Source organism: Opisthorchis viverrini (genome assembly GCF_000715545.1).
Source record: "Opisthorchis viverrini unplaced genomic scaffold opera_v5_678, whole genome shotgun sequence".
Classification (NCBI taxonomy): Eukaryota; Metazoa; Platyhelminthes; class Trematoda; order Opisthorchiida; family Opisthorchiidae; genus Opisthorchis; species Opisthorchis viverrini.
In genome coordinates this window covers 77,643-94,977 of record NW_008752344.1, presented here as the reverse complement: position 1 = coordinate 94,977, position 17,335 = coordinate 77,643, and the positions used below count along the sequence as shown (strand labels likewise).

At 44.7% G+C, this 17,335-nt stretch overlaps 2 protein-coding genes across 2 annotated transcripts; one reads left to right on the top strand and one right to left on the bottom strand.

The window, feature by feature from the left end:
* Positions 1 to 1,731: 1,731 nt before the first annotated feature.
* T265_15639 (hypothetical protein) lies at positions 1,732 to 17,212 on the top strand (the record flags this gene model as incomplete). The annotated part of the gene is made up of 5 exons (XM_009178831.1): positions 1,732 to 1,818; positions 3,583 to 3,879; positions 7,129 to 7,251; positions 9,619 to 9,988; positions 16,941 to 17,212. Coding segments are annotated over 5 exons (1,149 nt in total), but the record flags the coding sequence as incomplete, so codon positions are not given.
* On the bottom strand, positions 4,930 to 5,133 carry T265_11972 (hypothetical protein; the record flags this gene model as incomplete). The annotated part of the gene is made up of 1 exon (XM_009178832.1): positions 4,930 to 5,133. The coding sequence occupies one exon, from the start codon at positions 5,131 to 5,133 to the stop codon at positions 4,930 to 4,932; it is 204 nt and encodes a 67-aa protein (XP_009177096.1).
* Positions 17,213 to 17,335: the final 123 nt, after the last annotated feature.

Below are 17,335 nucleotides of genomic sequence, written 5' to 3'. Positions count from 1 at the left end.
TACTATCTATTCTGAGTGTGACGCACTCGTCTTATTAATGTTTTCCGTTGGAGGACACTAAGATAACTCACACTGTTGCTCACATTCGGTAGTAAAATCGAAGAGCGTCCACCTGATTAAATCATACAGATAATATGCTTAGAATTACACGACTACTTGTCTGAGGTACAGTAGGTAGATTCCGCAAGACCTGATTGTAGGAGTCCTGCTTACCGTCCATACCCCCTCCGGCATCTCCATGTCATTCAAGTTCACGTCCTTTGTTGACGTGATCCGCAGCCGAAATTCAGTGAAAAATGTGTGAAACCCCCTTCTAAGAAGGACATTTCCTGAACCTTGGAAAAGTTTGAACTAGCGGGTTGTAGGGTGTATCACAATATTGGTGGTCACTTTACTACACCTCGTATATCGAGTCCGCATTGATCGATCGCTCCTGATCCATCCTCGCTATTTGCACATTTAGTCTGGACGTGTCATGCACATACACGCATAGGTCGTCTGGCCAGACTTTCCCTGTTTTTTTAATTCACAATCTGACTCATTGTTGTCATGTCGAATAGACGTAGCAACCCGCACTCGTGGTTCGTGTACATTACACAGTAGCTCTGATTCAGCCCACTGTTATCACAAGCCGTAATGTTGGTCTGCTTCTCTCCTATAATTTATTGGCACCATTGCGCAGTACTATTATGGTGGAGTGTTTAACCCAAAAATAAACCAGTTGTTCACTCTAGTCTTTTGAGTGCACCCAGCTGACGGTGAGTGCTGTGGACTGTCGTTATCGCAAACCAGGCCCGACGTTTGATGTTGAGTTTGAGACTTGTAGTTTGTAGAGGGTGATTCTCGTATATTTTCACGTGTTCACAAGTATGTGAATACAAAAAGCGTATGATATTCTCGAATTTCTGTAACATCTCATGTTCCACCAAAGTGTCGAGAGAAACGAATCGCTCGACTGAATCGAACATACCTTTAAAGTCAAGGCGATCTATACACACGTGGTTCCTGTGGCATTTGAGCGTTAAAATATGGCCCACGCAACCGTTTCCTGTCATAATTCTTGTCGTTGTCATCGGGTCCCGTCTTCCTGCGTTCTCATGGGACGACGTAAAATAAGGTGTACGATTAGGCTTGTTGCAACGAACGTCAAGTTAGGGCCTTTGTGATTACTATACTCACTACTGGTGCAGTTTTTGAAAATAGGCGCTGCTGTTGATTCGCCCCATTCGGTCTCGCGGTAATTTTCGATTAAGGTTTTGTTCTGTAGGTGAATCCAGTCTACGCTGAAAAGCGAAGAAACACTGTGCAGCTGTTTCACCCTTATTGTGCATCATTGGCATTACGCCTCTCACACAACCTCAGAGCCTTTTGAACCCTCGACCTCTCAGCCAGTAGTTTGACCATTTAACTGTTCAGCCACTAGCCCCTGGTCAGCACTGTGATTACCCCCCCTCATCCTTCACGGGATTCACTGCAGCTGTTTCACCCTTATTGTGCATCATTGGCATTACGCCTCTCACACAACCTCAGAGCCTTTTGAACCCTCGACCTCTCAGCCAGTAGTTTGACCATTTAACTGTTCAGCCACTAGCCCCTGGTCAGCACTGTGATTACCCCCCCTCATCCTTCAATCACGGGATTCACATGACGTGGTCACATTTTGATTGGCGTCTCTAGTGACGAATTCTCAGATGGATGCTTCATTCATTCTTCCTCTTATCTACTTATAGATTGATAGCGTCAGAAGATTCCGTAACTTTCAATTTAGATATCGTCTCATTAGTGATACGAGTTAATCACAATGCTGACCAGCCACTCGTAGGCGAACAGTCGGAAGGTCGTAGTCCGGAACTCCCCGGAGTTTCTAATAAGACTGAAGCAGAGATACGGTGCTTCTCGGCTTTTCCACATAGATTGGTTTCACCTAAAGAACGAAATCTCACTTGATTGTGATGTAACCTGTTTGTGTTTAAGGTTGGCTTGAATGTGGGAGGCACCACACGGCCGAACGGTTTCGATTGTACTAGAAGTTGATGCTGCGCAGGTACGGTCTGTGATGAGTACCTGAATATGGCGGGCTTTATCACTATACATGCTTATCGATTCTGGTCCAATACGACCACCCGATTGATCCTTAATCGCGTTTATTTCACCTAATTGCATGTTCAAACCCCAGGTAACCACAACAATGCCTTATCTGTTAGCCCAACTGTAACGCTTTCGAAACATCGTAAAACCCATATCTGACTACAGTTTGTCAGGGGATACACAGCTAACTTGATTGGTCAGCGATTCCAAGCGCGTTTTCAGGATTCTTTTACAGATATTGACAAACTAACTGCGTGCAGGTGAGTATCAATGGGCATCCAGTCAGGCAGAGATGCTGGATGTCCAGGCAAGAGTGGCTTGCTGTCCGGCTTCCGTTGGAAATGCTTTTTATGAAGAAAGAAGAAAAAAGTCCGCTGTTTGTTCTTGAACTGCGCAATAATCACCGCGTAACCGAGTTTTTATTTGATAGCAACATGTCGGACAGGCCTCCAGTTTGTTTAACAGCATCTAATAAGTTAGTAGTATAGAGAGCTGCAGATATCTGCTTTCAACCTCATTGGTCAGCGGGCCTTTTAGTCATGATTTCAGTCGGACACAAGCGTTCTGTTTTTAATGACCCCTGCTAGTTACTGCGTTTTTGTGTGCTGCTAATTGTGAGGACTATTATCTGATTCTCTAATCTGTGCCCAATTCTCGCAACATGCATTCAACTGAATGAGAATTTTCGAATAAGCCATACGAAAGCCTACGCTGTACGGTTGAATCGTTGACGTCACGACGGTTAAACTATGGCCCACATCGATAAGCTGCATTCACAAGGACAGTGGACAGCATCGTCTAACCCTGACCTCGACAGGCCTGGAAGCTTTTTCAGTGACAAGCCTAGATACACATAATGTGAACTTATAAATATACGCCTTCTGGTGGACACGAGCCAACGTCTCCTCACTTACTGGACGCTTGCTGTACTAGATGATCACTGAAGGGACTGTTGGGCATCAAAATTTAAATATGGCTCGTAATTCATCTACCTGAAGTACCAGCTGTCGAAGCCAGATAGTGCCTGTGATCCTCCTGCATAACTTTACAACTTGCCTGGCGTTGACATCGTCTAGTTGACGTAACTTGGACTTCGGTTTCACGGATTTTCGAATGTACTTCATATCAAGGCGGGGAATCTGTACCCTGTACGATCAGTCAGTTGTATATGTTGGCAAAAACTCAGAAGTATTGTTGTGAGAGTTACCTGCATGGTAGTATTTATTCTCATCTTTAATGCATGGCACAGTGTATCGTTGAGCATCTTTAATATGTAATCGTTACCCAGAACTGTTTGTCCACTCGTTTCTCACAGACATTCCACTGCACATCTCTTAATACTGTTTTAGTATAACCTATCATTGAGGACCAACTACATGTATAACTACGTCCATGCAACTCCGACCCTTTTGCTTTTCTAAGGTTTCCAGTCTGTTTCAGACTGTCATCTCAATATTTTATTCTTCTATTCCTTCCATCGTTCCGCTCTTTTAGGTTGAATACAAGTTTGTCAGGTTCATTCGCAATCCAAGCTACGACAACTTTTTCGACGTTCAACGTCCACGTCTGAAACTGGGATTTACTTTAATCCACTTGTCCGACTTATTCTCTAACCGTTTGAAATCGATTAGACTCACATCCGATTCAGCGCGATCGTTGGCACCAACGCTGCATCAGGCACTCAAGTTATTTGGTCACGCCTATGCCGAACAGTTGGATCAGTTAAAGCAGGAATTGGAAAAGTTTCAAACTGCTGAGCAACTTCAAATAGCTGGACTGAGTGCGATGGTGGTGAGTTCGGCTCGTTCTGAGTACAGTGATATCTTGTCGCTCGATTTTGGTATAAGCCGAAATTCACCTTAAAATTCGTTTGTGCTTCAAGGGTTCACGACTGACCTCTCTTTTTGGCTGATTTGATCGACTTCCGCTCTAGGGAACGTTCTATTTTGTGACCTTCAGTGAATCACTCTTTAGTGATCCCTCTTGGCTGTCTTTTTCGATTAGGTTTGAATGAAACTTCAGCAGAATTAATTTTGTTTTATCGAATTTCTGCGGAGCATTTTCAAACGGCCCCTAGTTGTTTCTCTATTGTTATGAATCAGGTTCTTTGGTTTGCCGTCACACGTAGCGATCATGCGACTTGATTTTTTTGTCATCTTCTTGCTCTATTTGAGAGCTGTTAGTTGTAAATATACTGTATATCTAGAGCAAAAGGATTATTAGATTAGGTTGCTTGCTTTTTTTGCCATGGTGTGTGTGTTTTAAGCAAGAAAATTGAAGCTTCGTTGGCAAGTTCCTATACAGAAATGTTGTACGTGATAGTGCTGCACAGGTCCGTACAGATTGGATGAGGTTTTAAACAATATTGGTTCAACTAGAACATAAGGTTGACGGAAACTCAGGCACTGTGTTTACCTGATGAGCCCGAATAAGGGCGAAACCGGTCATGGACTGGCGAAGAGTTTTCAGCAACCTTGTGAGTAGTTTCCTTTGTGAAAATATTGAGTAAAATTTATTCTAGGACTGGACAACAATTTTTCGCCGAACGGAAAAATCTATGATATGTGAAGTGAAAGCAAAACTGCTGCTGCTCGTAGTTGCTTGAGCCTTATGCGGTTGACAAATTAACAGATTCATATAATAACTGGAACAACAATATATTTCATGTCCCACCGGTCTCGGTTGGTTATGCTATCGTTGGATCTATTCAGCCATTGGTTACCTCTCGGCTTCCTTCCGGGGAAACAGAATCATATAAGAACGGATTAATCGCATGTTTCTTCACACCTGTCTGCCCCCCCCCCAACTACACCAACCTTGCATAGGCAGTGGGCAGCTTCCTCAAACGATGTAACAGAACAAGCTAGCTCGGGAGCAGTCAACAGGCTCCAATACACCACCGTACAAGGCCTCTTGGGCTAGGTTGTTGCCACCAACTAGGTACACCGTTGCTTCGGCAACGACTTTAGGCATAGCACAACGGTGGACGTCATCTGCACCTATGGGTCGCATTTCAATTTGGAAAGCGCATGAGCCTTCCTTCATAGCATTTCAAGGGAGAGAAATAGTTCCGTCGGCTTTTTGGGTTGCTTCAGGTAAACGAGTGGCCCTGTAACCCCGAGGATTCTTCGGCTAGACGTAGATATTTGTTCTTTTCGTGCTTACGAATGTACAAGCAATTCACATTAACCTTGCTCGCTAGGCTCGTAGCTTCGACAGCACGTGGCGCTCCAGCGACACTTCTGAAAAGCGTTTCCCATCAGTCATTTTCCATGAGGGAGGCCATTTCAAGGTGAGTTTATGGTCCGGGAGTTTAGTATCCTACAGAAGCTATCGGACTTTAGGCAACTGGTATTCAGTAAGTAGCACGCACTGAGGTTAGACGGATGAAGACAGTGGACAGTGTGTTTACTACTGGTTCTGATTAACAGTTTGAAGTAAACAGGACGTACGATCAACAAGATCTCAATCAGAAGCAACGCAAAAGGGCAGTGATACAACAGAACTTTCTGGAAGCAGTAACGATTCACTTCCAATCGCGATACAAACGTGCGGACATAAGAAATCAGATAGTTTAAATAAACAGTACAGAGAATTAGCGGCGCGGAAGGCAGTCAGTACGTTTGAGAAAGGGCTTCGTACAAAAAAAATAAACGCAAACCACCTGAATAGCAGGTATCGGGTGTTAAGCACGAAAATACTTATACCAGCGCTCTTTATCTAACAGAGTGACAAAGTAGCACGTGTAGCAGATTAAATTAAAATGCGCGCTTAGGCGCGTTTAAAAGGAAACCCAGCGAACGGAATACGAAAGTATTGCGAAATGGCTACCGGGGAGCCCGTCTCGGCTACTGTCCAAGGCTCTGAGTTCCACCCATAGGTCTCCAGAGTAGACACGAACTTGTAGGCGGAAATAGACCGATGACCGGAATCTTTGTGGCGTCATCAACAGAGCAAGTAAACGTTAAGCTGGAACGGAAATTTGGGGACGATCGGCAGGGACATGAATAGATCACGCTACTCATGAGTATACAAAACATATGGAAAATTAATCTCTGGCTGTCGGCGAAATACACTTATTTGCGAGAGACTCACTCGTATGTGGTGTTTTCAGTGCATTACGAATCTCTGGTTGTCTTTCATTCAGAGAGAATCAATAGAAATGTCAAATCTCATCCCCTTTCAGGAAGCCACTCTAGTGGGTTAATTTCGCAACTTGGTTTAGATTTGCTATTTCCCTGGGTTATCGTTTAAGTATTGCCCAAGTTATGGAGTGCGGCACCAACACAGGATGTTGGCCTTTTGTTGCCGTTGTGTAAAATTCGAACACCTAGTTTAGGCCCCTTTTTTACAAGTGTATAAATCCAGGCTCCTTTGGTGAATTCATAGAATAAACTGAAGATATTTTCAGCATATTCATCTTTAGCGCTTTAGTCTTTATTGGACCTCATTACGTGAGCTTGAAGGGCTCGAACATGTATTGCGTTGATTAGCAGGAACATCAGTCTGCATATCAGTTTTGAATTCAAGTAGTTATGACTTTCGGTGTCTAACAGCTATTAACTTATTGGGACAGTTATCTTATGGCTAGAGAACAGTTATGATTATTCATCCGAATACTCGGCTGGTTCTTCACAGGGACCGATGATCATTCGTCCATCAATAGTCTGAATAATTCGAAAACATTTTTACACCCATCCCCGTATGACTGCCTGAGGCATCCCAATAGGCATGAAAGTGCTCATGTGTCTGAGTCTTTCGGTGTTCCGCCATATCTTTATTGAGAAAACACATGCCTTTCCGTTGTGTGACACGTCATATGGGAGTGAGGTGGCTCAGCGGTTACAGCGCGAATCTACTGACCGGGAGGCCCGTGGGTCGAACCTACCTCCGCCCCTCGACTTCCCTTGTCTAGGCTTGGGCAACTTGACGATATCTCGGCTTTCTTGCTTCCTTCTGGTGGCATGGCAGTTGGATACGATCCCTACATTCATGATATTTGCTTTTAACGTCTGGTGCCATGCTCTTCTTTATCCGAAGCTGGATAAACTTATTCAAGCCGTGGAATCTTGCCAGACAAGGCCGGAAACTGCAGCACCCTCTCGTGGAGAACCAGTCCTTCCCACTGCTACGGAAGTCGATCTTGCTGTTGAACAAGTGAAGGTAAACAGTACTTAGCTATGCCAAGGCACTCAATTTTTCATATTCGGTTGACGAGTAGCTTGTCTTGTGTTGATTTTTCTGATGTTTTGCTTTGTTCTTTTGTATTTTTGGTTAATGTGAGATGATGGGAGTAGTCCTGATTCGCGAGTTTGTATAGATTTTCTCTGTGGCAGTCTAACAGATCTCCGTTACATTTTTATCTTTGACATATTGTCTTGCTAGTCATCATTTCTGAGCAGTAGTTGGGCTTGCACCCTCACCTTCGTCCCAAAAATATTATCCCGACTGCTTTTGTGTTATTTCACCCCAATTTTTGTTTTTTGAACTTGAAGTTCACCTCCCAATTTTTGTTTTTTGAAACTGAAAGTTCACCTGTTGGACAGTTGAGTTGGGCTGCAGGATAAACTGGTCTCGAATACCTACCCGTTAAAACCTATGGATGACCCCAACCTTAGGTATCTGCGCATTGCCCACATCTGTCACGCTACAGTCGTAGCTTTTACAGTTTCCAAAATACGTACTACCCTCCGCACTCTTTAGTATCTCTCTTTGGATCGTACGTGGTGTGTTCAGTGACTGCGTGTCGGGGTCCTGACCTTACACTGCATGATAGAAGACGAGATGACTTCGTTCAAATTATCCAAAAACACCTGTACCAAATGATAAATTCTCTCCTTTTACTAATTTTACACTTGTGGTGCTAAGTCTCGCATTCCCAAGTGATGTGTATAAGGCTACAGTAGAGGCTGTTTTACTGTACGGTCGTGAGACACGAACCCTGCAATCAGCAGAACTGAGAAGTCTTCAAGTATTCGATAACTGTTTCAGGACCATAGCTCATGCAGTCTGGTGCCAGTGAAACCACAGCGAGACAACTAGAAAACGAGTGTTCGGTTGTATAACAGAGATTTCGCTCGAGGACTGTGCCCAACATCAGACGTGGTGGTGATTTAGTCATATATTCCTTATGACGAATCATCGCCTACCGAGAAACACACTGTTTTGTGCTGAAACGCAAGCAGAGGGGTTGCCAACCTCTGACCTGGAATGGGGGTATAAGAGTGATCATGAAAAGTCGAGGTACTGCCAGTGGAACTCGTCTCGCAGAATGGGATTGGGATAATCCCAGGCACACGTTTGGAAACGCTACAGGATACGGCCTTTAGTGTTCTCGTTACTGTCTACATTGGATGACTGTCTGGGGACGTGGGCATATTAGAGTCACTGTACTGTAGCAGCATCCAATTTCGTTCTTCTTTGACCCTTAGGGCTTCAGGTAACTATTTGTCATACGGCAGAAACGCATTAATATTCAACGCTTACGTTGTGCCATCAATAGTGATGTTGATGGTAGACGATTGGGATTCACCAAGTCGTTACCTGCTGCCAGTCAAACGATGACTTCTTACCCTATGGAGGTTGAGTGGTTTGCTGTAGACTTCTGGAGAGGATTGAACCAGGCCATAAAGTTTCGTACTATCAACCATCCGAACCTGCAAATCAGTACCGGTTTGAGCTGTTTCATACAAGATTGCCATGCTTGATATTTTCTGGTACGCTCTTGCGTTCGGCTTTCTAAGTACGCGACAAATCTAATGGAGATGGCAATAGTGAGTGGATGCTTAGTCTGGTATAGAAAAACTTCAAGATTTCATCGCTAGACAATTTGTTTGGGTAACGACCTCCTTAAGAGAAGACCAACGATGTTTCTTTTTTACTTTTCTTTGCTTTTTACTTTTTGCAGCCTTTTCCGCACAGTCATCTCCTTATGGTTCACGCGTCTCTTGTTACGCAGTTTTCACTTCCTGTTTCGTTCTGAATCAGTGTTTCGCTTCCTGATTTCTCAGTCCCCACTTTTTTCGGAGGGGGCATAGATGTTGCTGTCTTTTTCGTCAGGTTATCAAACAGGGGATTTCGGAATTGAGAAACACTAGCGGTGGTCATTACCAGGCACTAATTTATTCCTGCTTTCCTAATTGAAGAGTATTTAGCAGTGTTCCACTATCAGTTAGCGATGATGAGGGACCGCGACAACTTGGGTTTCCTACATCTGTTAATGCACCATATCTTCGTTTGTACGCTTGTAATCAGATCAGGAAGCAGAATGAGGGTCTGTCACAATAATATCATTCCATCAAAAAGCTGGTTGCTAGATGGAGTTCGAATCTGTTGTGTTTGCTACCCTCAGTAAGGCCGTCATGAGAAATATTTAATTCATAGACGGGTACATATGGGTTCGGATTTTAGTACGCACTATCGTTAAAGAATATTGATCTGCTTTATGTCATGTTAATTTTTTGGTATTTGCGTTATGTTTTTTGGCGCCTTTTTCACTGCAAGACACCAAATTTGTCTATCCTTTTTCAGAGGCTCCGTGAATTGTGTGCACAAGTGGTTGCTGACGACTTCTTTTCTCGTTGCGAGGACTTCATACAGAAAGAGGTCTTGGGTAATGTGGACTGTATGCGTGCAGAAACAGCCGTGGTGGAACAGCTGTATAACCGATTTGAAGACGAACGCAACCGCATTTGGACTGATCACCTGGTTTCTGCTCGCCAACGTGCAGTTATCGAAGTGACCAAAAAGTCACTGCGTGATCTAGTGGACGAAGAAGAACGCTTGACCTACTTCAAACGGTCTGAGGAAATCCTGCACAAGTCTTGGCTGGCCCCGAGAAGCCGCAAAGAGAGACGGTGGTCAAGATTGAAGGAGTGGCAGCATGATCTACTAAGACAGCGTGAGAAGACGGAAAAGAAATTTGCATGATGTCTCAGCAGGGAACTGAGCAATCAGTGTTTTGAGACGATAAGTAGTGTGTACATATTGTAATTAGTGATTATCCAAACAACGTAGTGTGTGGAAACATATCCTATACAGAATGGCATTTTCTGGTTCCGTCACCGAACTTGAATTCACGTTCCGCTGGCGGGAGACTTGTTTTCAAAATTTTACTGGTTTTTAGGTATGACTACGTGCACAATAGGCCATCGCAAAGCCCTCCCTCGATTTCTCGTGGTGGCGCAACAGGGTTAACCATGGTATAACACCTGGTGTACATGGGTTCACGGTGCTCTGGTGGTGGTGATACCAGATTGTGAAGTATTTGCGACTGAATGAATGAATGACGTGAATACTTAAAGCTACCGAGTTGGCTTATGTGTCATCTGATGGTTCATTAGAGTGATAGGGGGGGGGGCGAGATGGCCCAAGTGGTTAGAGCGCGAATTCACTGACCGGAAGTTCCGTGGTTCGAATCCGACTTTCGCCACTCGACTTCCCCTGTCTAGGCTTGGGCAACCTAGCAGTATCCCAGCCCTCGTGCTTCCTTCGGGTGGCATGGCAGCTAGGCACCGGAAGGGTGCTACAGCTGAACGCTTTCTTTCTTTATAGTGATAGGAGATGGAGATCTCTAGACCAGCGGACGAAGCATATTCGTGAGTTCTGTCGAAGATCTGTTGAATGAGAGGTCCAATGGACTCCTCAAAACAAAGCTAGTCGTTCGACGAACTGTTTCAGCTCGTTGCTTATTTCACATCCATTATCGCGACGACCTCGCACCGTCATGTAAGGTAGCTAAGATAAACAGCATAAAAAAGCACGACAAAACTTAACCAAAGCCAGCTAAACGAGCTGGCCAGTTTTCAATCAGGAGCAGTTTGGAGGGCTCCGACGAACCAAGTTTCAGTAGTTTCAGAAGGGCTTGGTAAACAATCGGTAGTTTTTGTATGGGCAACGTTTCGCTTTTGACACAAAAGTTTCATCAAACCAGGTGAGCAAATCACCAAGTTAGCCAGGTTTTAAGGCAGACAAAGAACCAATCAGTAAGACGTCGAAAAGTTTTCAGCAACTTCGTGAGTAGTTTCCTTTATGAAAAAAGGTAAGACGTCTTCGTATTATCGCACTAGATCAGTGTTGAGTGCCAATTTTGTTAGCCGACCAACATAAGAAAAGTCTTCCAGAGGGGAAATGCTATGCACTGACAGAATTAAAGGATCGCCTCCTGGCAAACAGATCCAGGGACTGTCTAAAAATTTAAGTGTAACGACTTAGGACAGACGGTCAGCGAACTTCACACCAGAATCGGGGAACATAGAAGGAAAATAAACAGGCCGCTAAGAAATGCAGATGTACATCAGGCGTTACTGAAAGTCTCGGCAATTGCGGAACATGTACTAGTCACAGAACACAAGGTAGATTTAGAAAATGTTGGGGTTTGGAGGCAAGGACTACGGTCCACGTCACAAACTGATGGCCGAGGCGATAGAAATCGCAAATTATCCCAGTGTTAAGAGAATAGAGGGTGTGGATAGCGTTTTGAATAGCCGAGGTGATACGTGATAGTGTGCGGTTATCGGAAGTGGTCATCATCTGAATTCTACTTGACCTCACCCACCTTCCCTCTCCCAACTAAATTATTGCAACACCCACAAGCCCCGAAAGACCAACGAAATCCACCAGTGGCACCCGCGGTGAATCATCAGTTAAAGCACCTTGAAGAAAACAGACCCGATCGGAACTAATCTGAAACTCCCAAACCATCAATGCAAGATTCTGACAATCAGGTTTGTCGACAAAAGCCGTTAATTAACACTGAACACGGATCTAGTGCGCTGATATGAAGCCGTCTTATTGATTGGTTCTGTCTGCCCTAAAACCTGGCCAATTTGGTGACTGAAGGATGCCGAAAATCACCTCTTTAGAGGGAAGAATGACGTGGTGATTTTTGTAACCCGGAGGTTGTGAACTGTTTTTCAGTGTGTTTTCACCCATTCCTTACATTCAGAGGAGTGATGACATAGGACTTCTTTTGTCTTCGCTGTTATTATCATAAATTTTGGGAAGAATCGCACAAGGACAAATTTGACGAGTTTAAATAAGCGCCTTCGTAGTCGAGTCAACTGCATTACTTTCTACTAGGCCTGAAGAATTAAATGGAAGTCCATATAGAGATTCGACTTCTTGTGGATTTTGTTAGGGGTATCCGATTATGTTCGTCAGAGCCAATCCGCACTAGGAACTTCGGTATTTCATTATGATACGTACTTAGGCTCACATGACATAACTGATTAACATGCTTGGATATCCCACATTCCGTGTCCAACGCGAGGAACAGACTAAATACCAATGACTGATTTTACGCCTGAATAGAGTTGCTGGTGAACTTGAAATTTGATAATATGGCGTCACAGACTCAGTAGACCTAGCTGACGGGTTAGAACTTCCTCACCTCAACAGATATGCTATCTTATTCTATGAATGCCTCGGTCCCTGGTTTATCATGGAAGAGCGAGAAAAGTTTCTCATATACTCAATACTGTACTTCCCGGAATTCGCTTTATCGACACATGGATATTGGCAATTTGAGCAGTTCACCGAGTTACTGCCTCTCTGTATTGGATCACGTGGGTTAGATGACACCTGATTTGTACGAAACGGTAGACCCCAACCCTGAGCACGAATATACGCTACAGTGACTTAGTTTTGTCCCCCGAGGTAGCACCAGAATGAGTGGGTTTTCTTGTAAGGCTTGCTTCGAAACGAATAGGTTCTGTTGGGGCAGTGGTCATCGCTTGTATTTTCGCAAGCTTTCCGAATTATTTGTTTTCTCTCGCTCCTTCAAATTTCATTTCACTTGATAAGCCAATTCACGTATGGAGAAAGGTAACGTCAGCAAAACAACCCACGACCTGCTAGTCCATTGAAGGCCACAGAACATTTTTCAATCAGTGCCATAGGACGTGTTGTATCTGCTGGTTCGTCAATCTGAGGTATCTGCTGCTGACCCGCTCCAGTGCCTAGTGCCGTAGAGAAAAGATTCACAGAAGAGAACACAACAGCTATATTCCGAACAAGCGAGTGCTAGAGCGTGAGTGCGTGCGAGTGCGAAAGTACAACACTGTCTGAACTTAGTCCAATGCTGACGCACATGGTCTGGCTTTGGTACGAGGCTGTGACGTGCTGCATATTGCGGGGTCGTTGTCTGACCTTGATCAACGCTGACTCGCGTTGTCTGGGTTTGATGCAAGGCTGTGATGCGCTGTATGTTGAGGGGGTGTCTGTCTGGCCAACATCTAGCGCAGCTGAGAATCTCGGTAGATTTCGGGCATCCAGTGGTTGCTTTCAGAAAGCAGGCCTTCCTGATAGGACGCATGCACTGCTCGAGTGTCAGCTGGTGGTTTCTGAAACAGGGTTCACTCCATTTAGACAATGGGGTTGTCTTGGTTGATGGTCGAGTGGAAAATCACTTGTGCTAATCAGTTGAACTTTGGACTAGATGGTCGGGATGAGCGCGGGTGCACTTGTGCTAATCAGTTGAACTTTGGACTATTTTAGATGGTCGGGATGAGCGCGGGTGGGAATCTTCATCGAATGTCAAGTGTAAGCGACTTAGGTGGTTCTGTGTGACAAATTTGTTCAGATAAGCTGAATCGATTTTGGCGATAGGCTTGGGTGACATATGGAATCCAACTGGAAAGCCAAGAGACAGCGTTGTAGGGCAGGATGTCAAGCTCAACCCTTCGGCTACCGTGGGTAGCACTTTTGAAGGAGACTGTATGTCGACGCTGTTCAGTCTAAAAATGTAATATTTCCCTGTTGATTAGCAAAGTGTATTTATTATGACCAGAAAGTTTCGAGCTGTTCGGACAAAATTCAAGCACAGCGAGTTACATGCTCATCTTTTGGAAGAAATTTTGCGTAGTTCTCCATATATGTGCCACTCGATCGTGGTGTGCTGAGTAAGAAGAGGACAAGCAGTTGCGGGCCGAAATCGTCTCGAAGAGTTCAAAAGATTGAGCCTTATGTGGTGTATAATCTGGAATTTTTTCAATTATGAAGTCAAAACAGCGTAGTGGAATAGGTTGTTGTTGTCCGACGTTTCGGTTGCCGAGGGAGACCTTCCTCGAGGATTTCTACAATCAATCGAGTTTGTAATTAATGAAAGTCAATGAAAGACAACTTCATTCACTCTGAAAATTTCTTCACACAGAGTTCCATGACTTTCAACATGAAGTTAAGAGTGGCATTCAGGCTAATCGAGGTAGCCCAGTGGGCAAGGCGTGAACTTACGGGAACGTCCATGGTTCAAATCCAACCCCGAAATCTCCATTAGCCCTGTCTAGGCTTGGGCAACCTGGCAGCATCTCAGCTCTCGTGCTTCCCTCGGGTGACATTGCAGGCAGGTAGTGAGAGGTTGTACGAGCGGAACGATTATTTATTAAACGATGATGCGTGGTGATGACTGATGGACTTCTATTCAAAAGTGGAATATAGCTTCACGAAATTGTTTTGTACTGTAAGGCAACCATGTTCGCGACAGTTGGTTAGCCATCAGCAGGTTGCTTAGATTATTTTAAGGTGAATCTTTCCACTTGAAGTGAAGCTCCCCATCGTTTCTTCGTTAACCGAGTAGTGCAAACACCGCTGTGTTTTGTGTGAAGTGGGAGTATTGAAAGGGAGGAATTCGGTCTGGTCGTACATCACGTAGGGCCTGCCATAAACCACTGGCCGTAAGGAGCGATAGCTTGAGATTCCAACCTAGGAGGTGTTGGTACTTTTTTAAACCCTTCTTTGAAACAGCGGTGAAACCAGTCGGATTTTGTTACTTTGATTCTCTGGCCCTTGGGGCTTTGCTTCCGATACCCAGGCAGGCATCCTTGCGATTGTTCTCAACGGACCTGGGTTTCGCAGTTAAATAGACCAGTCCTGGTGAAAGCAAGTGACCAGCAGCGTCACCACGCAGTTAGCGTCATTGTACTCTCACGCCTCATGCCTATTAGCTTTAGTCTCTCCCTCCATCAGGTACTTTCTGAAAGGCATCTTCCGGGACGATCCACACTTTCCCATTCGGACGATCTGCTCATCCCCTATCCCTTCTGAAAAGTCTGTTTAAGAGCCTCCAAGTGGCTCTCTATGGCCGGCATATAGGTAGATTAAACTCCCATGTGCAGTCCAATGCCCTATACTATATAGATTCGTGAACTTTTCAGACCAGCTCCTCATGCCTTGAAACGTCTGATGTTGTCGTTCTCCCTTACTGCGAATCTGTACATCCTTTTTTATAACTCTGCATGCGTTTTTTACCGTCGGCGGACTTATTGTACCCTTCAAGGGTAGGATATGTTGATCAATTCACAGTAAAACTAATTATTTTAAGGTGAATCTTTCCACTTGAAGTGAAGCTCCCCATCGTTTCTTCGTTAACCGGTGCATGCAGCTTGGGCTGTGTTTTGTGTGAAGTGGGAGTATTGAAAGGGAGGAATTCGGTCTGGTCGTACATCACGTAGGGCCTGCCATAAACCACTGGCCGTAAGGAGCGATAGCTTGAGATTCCAACCTAGGAGGTGTTGGTACTTTTTTAAACCCTTCTTTGAAACAGCGGTGAAACCAGTCGGATTTTGTTACTTTGATTCTCTGGCCCTTGGGGCTTTGCTTCCGATACCCAGGCAGGCATCCTTGCGATTGTTCTCAACGGACCTGGGTTTCGCAGTTAAATAGACCAGTCCTGGTGAAAGCAAGTGACCAGCAGCGTCACCACGCAGTTAGCGTCATTGTACTCTCACGCCTCATGCCTATTAGCTTTAGTCTCTCCCTCCATCAGGTACTTTCTGAAAGGCATCTTCCGGGACGATCCACACTTTCCCATTCGGACGATCTGCTCATCCCCTATCCCTTCTGAAAAGTCTGTTTAAGAGCCTCCAAGTGGCTCTCTATGGCCGGCATATAGGTAGATTAAACTCCCATGTGCAGTCCAATGCCCTATACTATAGAGATTCGTGAACTTTTCAGACCAGCTCCTCATGCCTTGAAACGTCTGATGTTGTCGTTCTCCCTTACTGCGAATCTGTACATCCTTTTTTATAACTCTGCATGCGTTTTTGACCGTCGGCGGACTTATAGTACCCTTCAAGGGTAGGATATGTTGATCAATTCACAGTAAAACTAATGATCCCGTTAAAACTGTGGACAGCCTTTTCTTGGTCAAAATCCGATTTTTCTCTTTTCAGATAGCTTTGGAGGAAGTTTTTTTATTTCAGTCTGTACTGTTTATGACAGAGAATGATGCTTTCACTTGTAGCATAGTTCAATGCAATGCTAGTAGCCGGCTCGCCAGATTTTAACAAATCTGGCACTTCGGTACGTCATCCCTCGACACTCAGAACTGATGGCACTAGTCCCAGACGTTGTTCGGGCATCTTAAGAGCTTCTGTAAGGGCCAAAAGAAAATCCACGGGCCACTTGTTCACGTTTACGGAGTAGGTGCGTATGTTGAACCGGAGAAACTAACCATGACAGCTTGCATGCAAGGCCTTGCCACATCAGCTAGTCAGCTGCAAAGCGACACTCTTGTGTTATATGATTGGCTGACCTCAACCCGTAGTGGCGATGCCATGTGTTAGTAATATTAACGACGTTCGATACCATACTGGTGTTTTGATTTTACCTTTTATGTATGGTGTTAGGTTAGGGACGTATACTCCTTTCGACATTCTCGTAAATTACCAGTGAATTAGCCGTAAAGTTTGGAGGATGTACGAAAAAACACAGATGCCTGTTCGCAGTGGTCCAATAAAAATATCACGCATCACTGAATCCGAGAATTGTGGGACCCGGCTCTGTATCAGATAGAAAGCAAAATACATGAGTCCACTTGACTGACTTCAACTCCCTCCCGTGTACACTTCAAACAGAAGTTATAGAACAGTTGTATACTTCGAAGAGCAGTTCAGCTGGCCTCATGCAACACCCCGTGGAGGTAATGCATACGGGCGAATGGAATGCAAATCTTGATCGCCCCTCAGAAGAAGAAATAAGGTACGAAACAGGCGTATTGAAACGTGAGAAGGCACCAGGACCGGACGGTCTGTATCCAGCCCTCTTCAAAGAAGGTGAGAAATCCCTGATGACTCACTTGACAAAGCTTATTGATGCTATATGGGACGAAGAGAAAGTGCCTGCAGAATAGGGCATGTAGACGGTTATCCCCATCTTCAAAAAGGGTACGCGGACGCTATGTGAAAACCACCGTGGCATCAGCCTGTTAGCTGTGGCATCGAAGGTGCTCTCTGGCCTTATCCTTCGAAGG